This window comes from Vipera ursinii, assembly GCF_947247035.1.
Source record: "Vipera ursinii genome assembly, chromosome: 3".
NCBI classification, from domain to species: domain Eukaryota; kingdom Metazoa; phylum Chordata; class Lepidosauria; order Squamata; family Viperidae; genus Vipera; species Vipera ursinii.
The window spans coordinates 113,798,266-113,815,025 of NC_139516.1; the positions used below are offsets into that span (position 1 = coordinate 113,798,266).

The 16,760-nt window shown below is 42.7% G+C and overlaps 1 protein-coding gene across 1 annotated transcript; it reads left to right on the forward strand.

The window, feature by feature from the left end:
• Nucleotides 1–7,004: 7,004 nt before the first annotated feature.
• Nucleotides 7,005–11,619, forward strand: CCDC190 (coiled-coil domain containing 190). The gene is made up of 3 exons (XM_083357705.1): nt 7,005–7,483; nt 9,691–9,808; nt 10,607–11,619. The coding sequence occupies exons 1-3, from the start codon at nt 7,309–7,311 to the stop codon at nt 11,199–11,201; spliced, it is 888 nt and encodes a 295-aa protein (XP_083213831.1). The 5' UTR covers nt 7,005–7,308; the 3' UTR covers nt 11,202–11,619.
• The last annotated feature ends 5,141 nt before the right edge of the window (nt 11,620–16,760 follow it).

A 16,760-nucleotide genomic window follows, 5' to 3' on the forward strand; every position in this document is an offset into this window, starting at 1 on the left:
CTTGGTGACAGCCAACACTGGGGGGAAAAGCATGCTGCACTATTCAGAGTATCTTGTGTTCTTCCCTGACCAATTATGCCACCCAAAACCCCCCAAATTATGCCTACTAGAGCAAATAAAACTACAATCACAAATCTCCTGGATCACCAAACTAACAAATTTTGTAAGAAGCTGTGGCCTTCCTGTTTCTTGTGTAACAGGAGAACAATCTAAAAAAAGAGTTGCCCAAAGAATTAAGGATATAGAAGCACAAACTGATATAGCTATCCTTAGTAAGGTGGGTAACTTGAAATGGCTGAGTAAATACAAATGTACTTTTCAAGTGGACAGTTATTTGAAGTTACAACTCCCAAAACATCTTAGGCAGATATTTACGAGAGCGAGATTCGAACAGCTTGACACAATGGTCAGATATGGGAGATTTCATGCTATACCGTACAATGAGCGTCTCTGCATTTGCGGAGCGGCAGAGGACCTGGCTCACATCCTATTTGACTGTTGCCTGTATAAGAGGGTGAGAGACAGGTATCTTGGTCTATATACCAAACGAATGACCCATTGGGATCCCCATATCAAAATAACTTATCTTATGTCCGGTCAGAACTTGAAAATAACATTTAACATAGCACAGTATTTAAACAAATTGATCCGGTTAAGATCTGCATACATGGGACTGATTGGAGTAGATTGCAAGGGCGACTCCAAAATACAATGTTATCATATTTTATCTATATCTTAAATTTGTATTTTATTACTATTTCATCTTAAATTGTATTTTATTTTAATTCCATTTTAAATTGTATTTTATCAAATTCCATTTTGGATTGCTTTTATCAAGTTTTGGTGACGGTTTGTTGCTGGAACTTTGCACTTTGATATGGCCCAAGGGCTAATCAATAAAGTTGTTGTTGTTGTTGCCACCCAAAACCCAATATTTCATTCTGTTGTGTGGCTGGGGGTTTTGGGACATTCTTCCAGGAGCTCTCAGAGGTTTATCACATATGCTCAGGGGGAAGCACAGACAAACAGCCTGAGAGCCAACAAATCTCTGGGTTTCTTGTTGCTAGGATTTCGACACAATAGCAGCCTTTGTGGTACTGTTCATATTTGCCTTTTGCTTGCTTATACACACCAGGTTAACTCACAAAGAATGAAAAGAGGTTGTTCAGTGCCTCTTTAAGTTCCCTTCTTGGAGCTTTCGCATGCAGAAATTAGGGAAAGATTACGAAGAAAGATTACCTAATACAAAGCTGCCCCTTGAAAGCCTTGGATGAGCTCTCCAAGGTATTGTTACTACATTACTAGAATATAACATGGTTAAAAAAGGGACGCGGTGGCTCAGTGGGTTAGGACGCTGAGCTTGTCGATCAGAAGGTCGGCAGTTTGGCAGGTTGAATCCGAGTGCCGCGTAACAGAGTGAGCGCCTGTTACTCGTCCCAGCTTCTGCCAACCTAGCAGTTCGAAAGCACGTAAAAATGCAAGTAGAAAAATAGGGACCACTACGGTGGGAAGGTAACAGCATTCTGTGGGCCTCTGGCGTATAGTCATGCCGGCCACATGACCACGGAGACTTCCTCGGACAAGCGCTAGCTCTTCGGCTTTGAAACGGAGATGAGCACCGGCCCCTAGAGTCGGAAACAACTAGCACACATGTGCGGGGGAACCTTTACCTTAACATGGTTAAATATAGGATTGCATGGAAAGCAATCACATGAACTAATTTAAATATCAATCAAATGAAATCATATATATGGCCCTCCCCACAAATTTTTGGAATGTGCCTCTGGCCAGACATTAAAACACAAGTGCAGCTCTCAGCCTGAAACAAATTTACCAACCCTGAAACTTAGCTGAGGGACTCTAGGGCACAGAGTCTTAAGGTTTAAGAAAAGGTCTCCACTTTCTTTGCCATTTGTTTTTATGTGTGTTGACTTTTAGCAGGCTAAAGTTCTGCTACTGTACCATAAGAGAGTTTATTTGGTGTTTGTGAAGTTTTTCCCGAGAAACTGGCACGCACAATAAGTCTATTCTCAGCATGACAGCATTTGACAAGCTGCTTTGTGAACGTTATTTAACAGTTTCTGCAAGAAATAAGGATGATTCTAATGGGGAGGGAGGGAGGGAGGGAGGGAGGGAGGGGAAAGGGAAGGAAGTAAACCGACTTTTGATAATCATTTCTCAACAAATGTCTAGATTTCAACTGGATTGCATGGAGAAAATGTTTCGACAGGATTGACTTGTGTGAGAGAGAGGGGGGAGGGGGGGAGGGAGAGAACAGTAGAATTGGCACATTTTATAATTGTGTTCTGACTCAAGACTTCTTTCTTCTGGGCTTCTCATCTGAGTCAAGCAGTCGCTGAAGTTCCATAGTCTCCGCCTTCCAGGCAACAAGCAACAATAGCTACAAAAGGGGTTTTCATGAAAGGCTGAGAATGCACTTATTTCACTTGCTCTGTGGGCAGCCGGAGCTGCTAAAAGATTTTGCTCTTGCTTTCCCAGCTGCTGGCACTACTACTTCTTCTTTCGAAGGGGACAGGAGACCGGCAAATGGCAGTCTTTCTTGGATCATGCTGGCGTGATAATCTCCTCACCTAGCTTCATATTCATCTTGTGCAAGAGAACACTCTTCACTTCAGCAAGAACTCCACAACTGTAAGTGCTGCTTGCTGTTTATCAGTATTCTTCTTATGTGCATTGGAAACTGTGATGTACTGGAGTCTGCTGTTCAGTGATATTTACTGATCAAAAATACCTAATGTGACTGGGTGGCAAAGAAACCCAGTGCACCTATATTTTTAATATCGAGAGGTGATTTGGGCCCTGTAAAATGCCTTTATGAGGTTTCCCCAGATGTTTATACCTGGAAAACGAACAAGCTCTGATGGTCTATCTTATTCTTCTTTTCTGTATTTGGAATAATTTTTGCACTCATAGATATTGGTTATTTGGATTGTTGCGGGGGGGGGGGGGTGTTGGTAGGTTTTCTTCTTTCTACACCACCCGGAGTCATTGCCATGAAATAGGCAGCTGTGTAAGTCATTGAAATAAATAAAATATGTAACATATTTGCCAGAATTCTTCTTGATTTCACACAGGGAGGGCTACTGCATCTGGACTGCATATATCTGGATGACCATTTGAGGACAACAAATTGAAACGTTAACTCTTTGCCTCCATCTAGTGGTCATTGGGAGTTCTGCATCCCAGATCTGCACGCAGGCATTAAAGAATTTTTTTTTATCCCATTTATATCCTGCCCTTCTCCAAAGACTCAGGGCGGCTTACAATCTAAGAAGCACAAATCAATGTGCTTAGCAATAGCCTTCATTCTATGTATATGCCTGCTTATTAGGGCCCCCCAAGCGGCATTTTTACAAAGTCAGCTTATTGCCCCCAACAATCTGGGTCCTCATTTTACCTACCTCAGAAGGATGGAAGGCTGAGTCAACCTTGAGCCTGGTGGGACTCGAACCTGCACTAATAGGTGAAGGTTATAGTCATTTGCACGCGCTGATGTAAACAGTTTCATTCAAAGACATGCAGAATTAATTTATTCTGGAATAATATTTTTATCTCCATTTTCAATACTGCAAACTGAGGTGATCAAAAGAATATTCATTTTTATGCATACTTTGAGAAGTCTGAACCAAGTCATTCCCAAGAAAAGTGAGAGACAACTGTGAACTTCTTACAATTCTGATAATTCTCAGTGAGATCAAAGATAATGGTAGGCCAACTAACCATTACCAATATTTTTTAGCAGTGCATACTACTATGCAGGTAGGGCTCTGTTACACGACCCCAGAAGATGGGATTTTCCAGTAGACATTACAGAGCTCTGGGTAAACTGAGAACATGACCTTCATCCTGCCATTGTGAGATTCACAGAAGATGGAAGATGTATACATAATCCTTGAGCTAATGAGACTTAATTGAAGTACTCAAATGGTATGTCTGCCCAGCTCAACAGTGTGGTTCTGGATGGTGTCCAACAAAAAAGCCCAAGCAATAAACAAACAAAAAAGCATTTAATGTTAAACCATACATCATAATTCAGTATGAATATGAAATACAGAATATAAAACGGTGACCAAGTATCATAATAAAAACAACCAGGAGACTCCACTCAACCGACCCTAAATCCCTGAGGAAAAACTACTCTAGAGAAATTTGTTTCTTTTTAAAAAATATTTCTTACTGAAGATTTTCCAGAAATAAAAGGTAAATATGAAATGATACAAAGTAAGATCAAAGAAAAGGAAAAAATGTATGAAAAGTAGTACATATAGAAAAGCCAAGATATATAAAGAAGCTTTACAGCAGTTACAAACAAAGCTTATTTGTATCTCTCCTCCATCTTTTAAAGTACATATTTCCTTTCTTCCCATATTCAACCCTATTAATCAGCAAATCTATAAATCACCAGTTCATCTTTTTCTATTTCAACAAAAAGTCCATAAAAAAATTCCAGTCTAAATAACTTGTCTTATTCCTGATCAGAAGGTCAATTTTGCTCTATCTGAAAATTCCATCATTTTCACAATCTATTCCTTCACTGTGGATATTTGAATATTTTTCCATTTTTGTGCAATACTCTCACTGCAGTTATCATGTACAAAACCAATATTCCATGGGACATTTCTACTTGGTTAGCCATAAATCTCAGTAAAGTTTTGCATTCATCTGAATAGTAGTCCTTAAAAATTTTTGTATCATTATTATGCATGGATATCACTTTTTTTCTTTTTCTGAAGTCCACCATGCATGGTAAAATGAGTCTTACCCATATTTTCAACACTGTACCTTTCTACATCTTGGATAATTTCTCTGGCATCATACACCATTCTGTAAAAGTTCTTTCTTAAATTGTAATAGTGTGAATTTTAGTTCTTTAACCACATTCTCTCCTATTGGTCCATCTGAACATTATAACCAAATTCTTAGTCTATTTTATCATTCACTCTTTAACTTGTTCTTTTTCCATTTTACATCTCAGCAAAAGTTTGTACATTTTATCAATCACAAATTAAACTTCAAATTCTGTTTTATGTTTTTCAATTCCAATTACTTTTTATTTATCTTTCTCTTAATTGTACATATTTAAGTTCCCCATGTCCTTCTACTACCAAATCTTGAAGTGTTAATCATTTTACTTTGCCTACGGTTTCTTTTTCATATTGTAAAATGCTTATGCTGAAATCAATAAAGACATTTTTGGGCATAGCTGGGGTCTGTACCTATTCCATATTCATAGTATGGCACTTCTAACATAATGATTTTTAAGTCTACGTTAACCTTAACTTTGTCATGCCATTAAAAAAAAACATACCATCAGATTGTGTCCTTCTAATTCTAACATAGACAAGCGAGTTCTGATGTCATTGATATCTTTGCTACTTATTCTAGAATCCCACAGTTCTCTGCATTCCACCCTATCCCTTCTTTGTTTTGCTCTTTTAACAAACATGGTACATCTGGGGAAAAAATGGCAGGAAAAACCGTAACACTACCAAACTTGCATAGTTTGGAAAGCACCCTCCAACTTCCTTGTTGCTGCTGTCATAAGCTGGAGAGATGACATAGAAATAAATAATTTAAGAGAGCACAGGCATAATAAGGTTCATTTGAACTTTAAAGGGGGCAGGTCAACGCAAATGTTTATCTTTGAAGGTTACATAACTGAATTAACAAAATGTGTAATATGTTGAGCAACAACTCTTTGCATAGCAACTCAGTTCCATGAACATAACAGAAACCTGTCCTCTATTCTGAGTTCAACCATCCCAAGCCTATTTCCTTATCTTCTCTTCAAATCTTTGGTTAAAGTCAGTCTCGCTACATGCACAAGGGATTGTGCTCAAATGAGGTTCATAGTATCATGGCTAGGACAGTCACCACATAAATTTATTTTGGTTTTAATATATGTATATATGAAGCTGTAGCATGTACTCACACACTTAAGCACATATAAACGAAAAACCTAGAAAAAGGTAGGATGTCATTCCTAAGCATCATATATTTTTATTTTGTTTTTCAGTCTTGAGTTTGCCAACATAGACAAATCTTAGCCTTTCTTTGATGAAGTAGAGTGAGTGCATTCTGGGCCATGAAGTCCTAGACCAGAGGTCTCCAAAGTTGACAACTTTAAGACTTGTGGACTTCAACTCCCAGAATTCCCCAGCCAGACATGCTGGCTGAGGAATTCTAGGAGTTGGTCCACAAGTCTTAAAATTGCCAAGTTTGGAGATCCCTGTCCTAGACTCTAAAATTACTTCATTTAAAATGTATTAATTGTTTTAATTTAAATTAAAAATGAATATTTAATAAAGTTTTTTAAAAGGCTCTAGCCCTCAGATTCAAATTTTGCTTATATTGGAGGAAACTATGAAGCTGCAGTTTTTGCATCCTGTATCCCATGACATTTGAAAGGCATATATCTTGTAGAGTAGCGTTTCTTAATTTTTTTTTTCTCTCAGGACCCCTAACCATTTTAAAAAAATTATAGAGGACCCGAAAAGAGGGGGTTTTTTGTATGAGTTATAGTTATCTGTATTTACCATAATTAAAAAATAAAATTGATGCATTGATTTACCATAACTGGTAAATTATGGTTTACCATCATTGGTAAATTATTATACCACATTATTTACCATAATTAAAAAAAATGATGCATTAACTATTGGCTACCGCTTCTCACATGGGATTTTAATATTTTATTTTTCAAGGTAAGTTGGCAAATGATTTTGACTCTGTGGACCCCTGAGAGGGTCTTGAGGGACGCTTTGAGAACTGCCATTCTGGAGAGAAGGCAGAAGGAAGACAGGGCTACATTTTCCTCCCGCTTTTTTTCCTCAGTGAATCTGAATGAGCTATAATAGAAGCTTCCCATTCATGCAGACAAAACTACGAGCAACAGACATGGGGGATGGCAGAGTCTGGCGATGGCTTTCCTGTGGAAAATTAGCCAGCTAGCAATGCCAGCGCACTGATGACACCAACATGGAGTCTTACTTCTGAAAGATTTGAAAGTTGATAGACAGAAATGCTCTAGGCTAGGGCCACGGGTCAGTAAAATGTTTGGGGAAAGGGTTAAATAATACATTTTTCTGGCTCAGGATAACATTATCCCAAGGTAAAGAGGGACTGGAAGTGGACTCCCCAGGATGGCCAAAACCAGGAGTTTCTTCTTTCTTTCTTTCTTTCTTTCTTTCTTTCTTTCTTTCTTTCTTTCTTTCTTTCTTTCTTTCTTTCTTTCTTTCTTTCTAGGATAACCATCGATCAGCTTTTCTGTAGCCTTTTCAAATAAGCATGGCAGAGGGAGGAACCTCAAGACACTGGGAGGCAAAGAGACGTGATGTCAAGAGGGCAGAGGCCAAGCTCACCCTGGGGTTGCGCAGCTTAGAGGAAGCCCGGCTCTATTATCTGAACACCATGACCAAGGAACAGCAGCGACTCCAGCAGGAACTCCTAAGGTTGCAGAAAAGTGAGGGTGCCTTTGTCTCTCTTTTCATCCAACATTTTGTGCTAGTTGTTTAGAAAGGACAAGAGTGGATTTGATTTACAGGAGTTGAGAAATAGCCCTAATCAAATACAATTAAGGTTTACTACAAAAATAATTTCAGTCTGCTAATTTTTCTAGTAGTCAGTTTGTGCCATGGTTAAGGCATCAGGTTAAAAACTAGGAGAATGTGAGTTCTAGTCCCATCTTAGTATAAAAGCTAGCTGGGTGACTTTGGAACAATCAGTGTTCTTCAGCATTAGTTAAAAGGCAATGGCAAACCATTTCGGAAAAACCTTGCCAAGAAATCTGCAGCGACTAGTATAGGTGATCTCCAGGAATAAAACATTGACTTGAAGGCACAACCTCCCACTGCCCCCAAATCCCTAGAGAGTGTTTTCCTTCAAAGTAATACATTAACATTATCGCAGAAATGAAACTTCATATTTTTAAGTTTTAAAAAGTCTTTTGTCAGGGGCCTTCATAAGAATATCTCTGAAAACTCAAGTCCTATGATAAAAGAAGATACCTTATTATGGAATAGCAATTAGTGAAAAAGCAATTAGATTCCCCAATTAACTACGGGCTTTCTAACGGAAGCTTTAGCCTGCCAAAATGCAATCAGCAATGACCTTGGTTCCCACAGAACAATTCATTGTTTTGACTGAACTAAAAACACTCATCCCCCCTCCCAATTCTGTGGCAACCGAAAATGAAAGGAAAATGGCTTCAGCCAAATTCGCTTGTAGAGTTGACACACTGGTTTTAATTTGAATTATCTGAAAGTACTTGGTAAAATACACAGTAAGATATTCTAAGTCCATAAAAGATATGATTTAAAAATTGTGATCAGTTACAGGAATATTATTTCCAATTGGAGCAAAAAGGATATGAAAATGTCAAATGTAGTTCAGTAAAACAAGTGTTATTTGTGCATAATTAACATATAGTGGGAAACTAGAGGGGTAAAAACACAGTGTAAGGTGAGTTTTAAAGGTGATCTAAAAGCGGATTAGACAAGTCTTCATTGTAATTATGTATTTCTTCCATTTTGTTTTTTTCCAACTGATAACTGGTGGCTATGTTTTACTTGTGGGCCTTCCTATATGCACCTGCTTGGACACTGCAAGGGCACAATTATAGATGGAGAGGCTCTGATCCACTATAGTGATTATTTTATTTCTTGTGATAGCACTCATTACTGCATAAAAACAATGAATGAGAACAATAAGATGCTAAGATCAAAAGTAGAAAGATCAATAGTTAAAAGCCTGCTTTAACTTGAGTCATTTTAGAACCTTTAAAAAGCTGATCAAGCACTCAGCACATTTACCTGGAGCAGGTAAAGAAAAGTTACAACCTGAAGTTGTTCCAAGACATCCTGCAGGAACTTGGGGGCAAATCTCTTTGGATTATCTTAATAAACAGGGAGGGTCATTTGCATTGTTAGATTCTGATAGTTAAAATCTCAGTATTCTCCACCCAGTGTGCCCTTTGAGCTGGTCTAGGCTAAAATGAGTATGTTTGTAGGCACTTGTGGTTAATGAGTAGATACAGGTGATGACAAGTTTTTATCATGATACAGAAAGCACATGCTACACAACACTCCATCTCTTTCTGCCCTTTTTTGCCACATCCTCTTTAGACTTCAGACACAAAGAGAGAAGGGGTATTTCAGCTATCTAGCCGGCTCCAGAGCCCAGTTCAGCAGCTCACTTCATACCTGATCTCCCTTAACCCATCTGACTTATGGAAAATCAAGCTTCTCTTCTGAGGATTGTGTTAATTTTCTGCTCATCACACAGTTCAAGGAATATATCAATTTAAAATAATGCTCTTACCTGGGGAAAAAAGTCTTGTTGCACCTTAAAAGCCATTATATGGTTTCATGGGCTCAAATTCACTTCAACAAATGCACGAAGCACTGTCCCAAGCTGAGGAAAAGATAAAAAAGAAATTCTCCTTTGAGGGTGATAAAAGACTGTTGAACAGTAAACATAAACACGGACAGATTTAAGCAGGCCCTTTCTTTATTCTCAAATTGACACTTCTTGATTGCTTTTCCCTGGAAATAACGGGGTGGGTGGGTGGAGAATCATCATTCTCAGACAGTTCATGTATTCTCTTATTATTGTCTAGTTTGACTTTAGAGATGAAACTGGATAACAATTATTTCTTTTTCCCTTCTTTAGGCTGCTCTAAGCAGAAATTCTCATTGGGCCCTGGACATATTTGCTTTAAAACAGCTTCTCCTCTACCTCCTTCTTTAGTGGTGCAGAATTCTGGTGGCTCCCATTATACAGGATTGCGGTAAAAATTGGCCTCATTTGAGGTTGTTCAGTTATGTCAGAGCCTTGGTTGTCTACATCTGCAGGTTGGCTACAGTGGGGCTTGTAGCTTTATAATGAAGGGCAAAACATGAGATCCCTGAGGGATGGTATCCTGTCAGTGTAACAGTAAGAAACTAAGATGCAAGTGGTCCAGATTACACCCTCAGAAGGACCAGGCCTTACTGAATTTAGTGAGCCCCTGGCGTTCCTGATCAATAGCTATTGTGTGGCTCTTCAGTTTTTTCCTCTTTAGTGGAATTTTTACTAAGAGAAGAGAAAAGATGGAAGAAGCCATCAGAAAACATGGGGGAGGGGGAGGTTACACAGAGAAAATCCTTTTACAATAGTCATGAGTGAGCTAACCTAATTGTGCAGCTGCATTGCTTTACAATAGAAATTCCACTACCAATCATAATTATGATTGTAAGCCATCTAGAATTACCCTGTGGTAAGACGGGTGGCGAATAAATTTTACAAATGGGGAGAAAGACGTTGGAGGTGAGAAACAGTGGGCCACATTCATTTAGTCTCCAATAATATTAACAGGAATTATTTTAAAGACTTGCAGAGGAGAAAAGGATTTGTTTTCTATCCATTTTCTTTTCTCTCCTGAAGAGAGGTCCTACCAGGCAAAATAATGATCCCCAGTAGGATGGATTAAATATGTGGGTTTTCCATGCCTCTATTAGAGACTACAGTCCAATCAGCAGTGGTTTCTGATTACTTGTAAAAAGAATTCTAATGAAAGAAAGGTAGCATTTCTCTCCTCCTTTTCTAGATCCCGAAGAAAAACATTGCCTAAGACTGGGGAAGTTGCATGGACAAAGCAGTCTTTCAGCCATCCATGGAAGCTCAGTGGAGATGTCTCTGGTTTTGAAGGAAAGAGAAAAAGGCATTTGCCACCCTTGGAGGGCAAAGACCCAAATATTTTTGATGACAGAGATATGAGCAGCCTTAAAGACACCATGGCTAAACAGCTAAATATTTCAGCAGAGTCTGTGGGCAGGGAGGACGCTGATATCGTAGAAGAGCAAGGAAAAGACTCAGTGAAAGTAGAGCCAAGGGATCCTCAAGCCAAAGATACCATTATCATCACCAAGCCCATGAATCTCCCTGACAATCGAAGACCTTCTCTTGATCGTGAGAGGCTGATCATGGATCCTGAGGCCTATGCTGCTGATGGACGCCTCAGGACTATGTACAACAGGCCAGATTTCCTCAAGTCTTATGGTGAAGTTAGGAAAGCCCGCTATATCCGGCACAAGGGTATTCCAGCCTGGGAAAAGGAACTCAGCCTTCAAGACATATTTGGGCACAAAAAAACCATGGGGCATTCCTCTTTGGAAATGGTTGCTACCAAAGCCAAGCCCTAAGCAGGCAGAGTAGGCAAATGTACCAAAGTAAAGCACCAAGAGGCGTCTGTGGAAAAGGCTGCAGAGATAAGATCATTTAGCTACTTGCACCAGGCAAGCTAAATGCAGCCTGGTCTCAAGCAGGCAGCAAAAACAGGTCTCTGGTGGGCTGCTGTGCACAAGGACAAAGAGGGTAAGGAGGTGAGGGAAATGGGAACATAAAGGCTCAAAGGTTCATTGGGAACATACAGTTTAAGACCAATGAATATGTACATAATAATTCTACTTGGTGACTTAGTTTGATCAGACGTCGTAATCAACTCACTCATGGTCTAGACCACACTAATATGAAGGACATTTGGGGACAGGATGAAAACAATGAATGGACTACAAAGGTTCCTATTTCAGGTTTTTTTGCTCAGAAGAAACTGATAATTCTAAGTACCGTATATACTTGAGTATAAGCCGACTCGAGTATAAGCCGAGACCCCCATTTTCACCCCCAAAAACTGGAAAAAGTTCGTGACTCGAGTATAAGCCGATCTGCCGTTCTGCAAGCCTCCGCCGCCAGCAGAGGCTCAATCCGCCATTTTGCAAGCCTGAATACACAGGAATACCCTGTGTGGCCGCGGCTCTCGGGGAAGCCCTGGCTGTCCGCTTCCTCGCTCCACGCTGCCATTCGGGGCCCGCGCGTTCCCCGGGCAAATCGCGGCGCCCAGCAGGCGAGGAAACACGCCCGCTCCAGTCGCCCCCCCTTCCCTCAGGAGACGCGAAGCAAGTGACCGCCCGGAGCTTACCGAGGACTTGTGCGCGGCCGAGGCTTTCGGTGCTTCCAGGATCGCGCGCACCTCTCCCAAGCCGCCGCCGTCCGGAGACCTGCCGAAGTTTGGGGAGATTTGGGGAGGTGCACGTGCACCTCCCCAAACCTCCCCAAACGTCAGCAGGTCTCCGGATCTCCGTGCCCTGCCTGCCTGCTTCTTTCCGCAGTGGAAAGAAGCAGGCAGGCAAGGCACGGAGATCCGGAGACCTGCCGACATTTGGGGAGGTTTGGGGAGGTGCCCAAACCTCCCCAAACGTCGGCAGGTCTCCGGATCTCCGTGACCTGCCTGCCTGCTTCTTTCCGCAGCGGAAAGAAGCAGGCAGGCAAGGCACGGAGATCCGGAGACCTGCCGACGTTTGGGGAGGTTTGGGGAGGTGCCCAAACCTCCCCAAACGTCAGCAGGTCTCCGGATCTCCTCCCCAAACCTCCCCAAACGTCAGCAGGTCTCCGGATCTCCTCCCCAAACCTCCCCAAACGTCGGCAGGTCTCCGGATCTCCGTGCCTTGCCTGCCTGCTTCTTTCCGCTGCGGAAAGAAGCAGGCAGGCAGGTCACGGAGATCCGGAGACCTGCTGACGATTGGGGAGGTTTGGGCACCTCCCCAAACCTCCCCAAACATCAGCAGGACTCCGGATCTCCTCCCCAAACCTCCCCAAACGTCGGCAGGTCTCCGGATCTCCGTGACCTGCCTGCCTGCTTCTTTCCACAGCGGAAAGAAGCAGGCAGGCAAGGCATGGAGATCCGGAGACCTGCCGACGTTTGGGGAGGTTTGGGGAGGTGCGCGCGCACCTCCCCAAACCTCCCCAAACTTCGGCAGGTCTCCGGACGGCGGTGGCTTGGGAGAGGTGCGCGCAATCCCGGAAGCACCAAAGCCTCGGCCGCGCACAAGTCCTCGGTAAGTTTTTTTTGTTGACTGGAGTATAAGCCGAAGTGGAATTTTTCAGCCCAAAAAGTGGGCTGAAAAATTCGGCTTATACTCAAGTATATACGGTACATTTTGTGCATTAGATTCAATTGTTGAGTTAGATTCCAATGCTGTACTAAAGATTCAAGATAAATCAAAATAGATAACACAGCAGTATGTTTTTTTTTAAGCCAGGTCTTTCAAGTCTTGGTTAACATCTTTTGACATCCATTATTTGAGCTGATAAGCATTCTAGCATTTCCATATGTCAATCCTCCCCCTGCCCCCAGCTTGCCTTTTAGTTTTTAATGGGGAAGGGGGAGAAAATAGCTATAGTGTGAGTCTTCAGTTTAGCTCCTGGCATCTATCTAGAGGAGTCCCTGCAATTTTCCTAGCAAGTTTTTAAGGAATGATTTGGCATTCCCTTCTTCCATCTACATTTATGCAATACCTTTTTATTAAGGCCAGCCAAAATGGCAGAAAAACATGGGTAAATTTCCTTCAGAGCACTGTATCAGGCTAAAATTGTTTCTAGAAAGTGAAGAATTGAAAAAATAAAATATGAAAGTCCAAACATTAGAGCAGATATGGTGCCTGTGAGTTCTGTACTTTAAATTAAATCTGAATATGTAAAGGAGCAGATTGTGGGTATCAGATTAAAGAACTGACACTAAAATATGCAGGTATCGAATTAATGAATGAATGAACCTTTATTGTCAAAGTACAACCATGTATACATTGAGATTGGCTGAGCCTCCCTTCGTGCCCCCACCCCCAACTTACAGTGACACAAACCCTCCATCTTATTACACCATGTGAGCTAATTGCAAAACGCACCGGCCTCACAAGTCAATCATGCATAAAGTTTATAAAATTATTTCCTGTTCAACAGCCTAACACCCCATGGATAAAAGCTGTTCTTCAGCCTGTTGGTACGTCTGGCTATATTCTTATATCTCCTACCTGATGGTAGGAGAGTAAAGAGATACCGTCCAGGGTGTGAGTAATCCCTAAGAATTTTCCTCACTCTTCCAAGGCAGCGAGCCCTGGCGATGTCATCCAGTGGTGTCAGGGGACAGCCCACAATGTTTTGTGCTGTGCTCACCACCCTTTGTAATGCTTTCCTATCTGCGACTGTCAGACCAGCATACCAAACCACAATACCATACGAGAGGACACTCTCTATAGTAGACCGGTAAAAGAGGGTCATAAGCCGTTGTTCTACCCTGTTCTTCCGCAAGACCCTGAGAAAGTGAAGTCTCTGTTGGGTCTTTCTGGCCGCCTGGGTTGTATTAACTTTCCAGGTCAGATCTTCGCAGAGGTAGACTCCCAGAAATTTAAAGAAGGAAACTGTCTCCACACAGTCCTCCCCGATGTAAAGTGGGGCAGGTTCCTCCTTTCTCCTCTGGAAGTCTAGCACCATCTCTTTCGTCTTGCCCATGTTCAGGTGCAAGTTGTTGTTACAACACCATATGGATAGTTTTTGTACCTCCGCCCTGTATGCTGTCTCATCCCCACCTGTAATAAGACCCACCACAGTTGTATCATCTGCGAAATTAATTATCGCAGTAGATGGGTCGGATGATACAGTCATATGTGTACAAAGAGTACAGGTAGGGGCTAAGCACGCAGCCCTGTGGTGAGCCAGTGCAAAGCTTCAGGGGGGTGGACAAAGCAGACCCGACCCTATTTGTAACCGATCCCTAAGAAAGTCTTGAATCCAATCGCAGATGGAGGGGGAAAATTTCAAGTCAGTCAGCTTCTCGATGAGAGTGCTCGGCAAAATGGTGTTGAAAGCCAAGCTATAATCAACAAAAAGCATCCTCACATAGCTTCCAGGTTTTTCAAGATGACTTGCTACAGAGTGTAAAGCAGTAGGTCTGTAGTCATTCAGGCACTCAACTGCAGTTTTCTTGGGGACTGGGACAATGGTAGCTGCTTTCAAGCACGATGGTACACATGCCGTTTGGAAGATGTTAAAAATCCTTGTCAGGACTCCTGCTAATTGGTTGGCACAATTCTTAACCACTATCCCCAGCAGCCCATCTGGGCCTGTGGCTTTGCTCAGATTCACAGCCTTCAATACAGTTCTCACTTGGTCTTCAGATAGGGTGAGTTGCTGAAAATCAGAAGGCCGGCCAGCAGAGGTTACGGGGTCTGGTCTTTTTACCTCGTAGTGAGTGAAGAAGATATTCAGCTCCTCAGCCAATGAGGCATCGGTGTTAACCATGCTCCTCGTACTGCCCTTGTAGTTGGTTAAGTGATGCAGTCCCTGCCACACTTGCCTCGGATTGTTGTCTGCTAGGTGGTTCTCCACCTTGTTTATATTGCTGTTTCGCCATCCTAATGCCTCTCCTGAGATTTGCCCTGGCCTCTCTGTATGTGTCCCTGTCCCCTGCCTTAAAGGCAGAATCCCGGGCTCTCAGGAGTGTTCGTATCTCTGCAGTCATGCACTTTTCTGTTGTTACATTATCAGCGCATGTTCTAATATAAGAGAGTACGGCATCTGTGTATACATTCAGGTCTTGATCTTCGAATACACTCCAGTCAGTGGTTTCAAAGCAGTCCTGCAACTGGCTGAGAGCACCCACTGGCCAAGTTTTGACCCTTTTTGTGACTGCCTGAGTTCTTTTCCTGAGAGGGACATACTTTGGGCACAACAGGAGTGAAAGATGGTTGGATGTACCCAGGTGGGGAGAGGGAAAGCACTGATCCTGGCGCTTGAGCCCTGGCAGTCCCAAAAAAGCGCCAATCAGCTGCAAAGCGGCACTGATCCTGGCGCTTGAGCCCTGGCAGCCCCGAAAAAGCCCCAATCAGCTGTAAAGTGGTGCTGATCCTGGCACTTGAGCCCTGGAAAAGCTCTGATCAGTTGCAAAGCGGAGCTGATGCTTGCTGAGCCCTGGCAGCCCAGAAAAAGAGCCGAACAGCTGGAAAGTGGCCTGATCCTGGCGCTTCAGCCCTGGCAGCCCCAAAAAAGCCCCGATCAGCTGCAAAGTGGCGCTGATCCAGGCGCATGAGCCCTGATCAGTTGCAAAGCAGTGCTGATCCTTGCTGAGCCCTGACAGCCCCGAAAAAGCCCCGATCAGCTGCAAAGTGGTACTGATCCTGGCGATTGAGCCCTGGAAGCCCCGAAAAAGCCCCGATCAGTTGCAAAGCAGTGCTGATCCTTGCTAACCCCTGGCAGCCCCGAAAAAGCACTGAACAGCTGGAAAGCGGCCTGATCCTGGCACTTGAGCCCCGGCAGTCCCAAAAAAGCACTGATCAGCTGCAAGGCGGCACTGATCCTGGCGCTTGAGCACTGGCAGTCCTGAAAAAGCCCTGATCAGCTGCAAAGTGGCGCTGATCCTTGCTGATTTTATTTTCCTGGGCTCCAAGATCACTGCAGATGGGGACTGTAACCAAGAAATTAAAAGACGCTTGCTCCTCGGGAGGAAAGCCATGGCAAATCTAGACAGCACACTAAAAAGCAGAGACATCACCCTGTCAACAAAAGTGCGTATAGTCAAGGCTATGGTCTTCCCAGTTGCAATGTATGATAGTGAAAGCTGGACCATAAGAAAGGCTGAGCGCCAAAGAATTGAGGCCTTTGAACTGTGGTGCTGGAGAAGACTCCTGCGAGTCCCTTGGACTGCAAGGCGATCAAACCGGTCAGTCCTAGAGGAGATCAACCCTGACTGCTCTTTAGAAGGCCAGATCCTGAAGCTAAAACTCAAATACTTTGGCCACCTAATGAGAAGGAAGGACTCACTGGAGAAGAGCCTAATGCTGGGAAAGATTGAGAGCAATAGAAGAACGGGGCGACAGAGAATGAGGTGGCTGGATGGAGTCACAGAAGCAGTAGGCGTGAGCTTAAATGAA

Excerpts from the sequence above, each read along its gene's own strand:
- CCDC190 (XM_083357705.1), top strand. The coding sequence starts at position 7,309 with ATGGCAGAGGGAGGAACCTCAAGACACTGGGAGGCAAAGAGACGTGAT. Across the intron at positions 7,484-9,690 it reads ACTCCTAAGGTTGCAGAAAA|GCTGCTCTAAGCAGAAATTC; the intron begins GTGAGGGTGCCT and ends TCCCTTCTTTAG. Across the intron at positions 9,809-10,606 it reads TCCCATTATACAGGATTGCG|ATCCCGAAGAAAAACATTGC; the intron begins GTAAAAATTGGC and ends CTCCTTTTCTAG.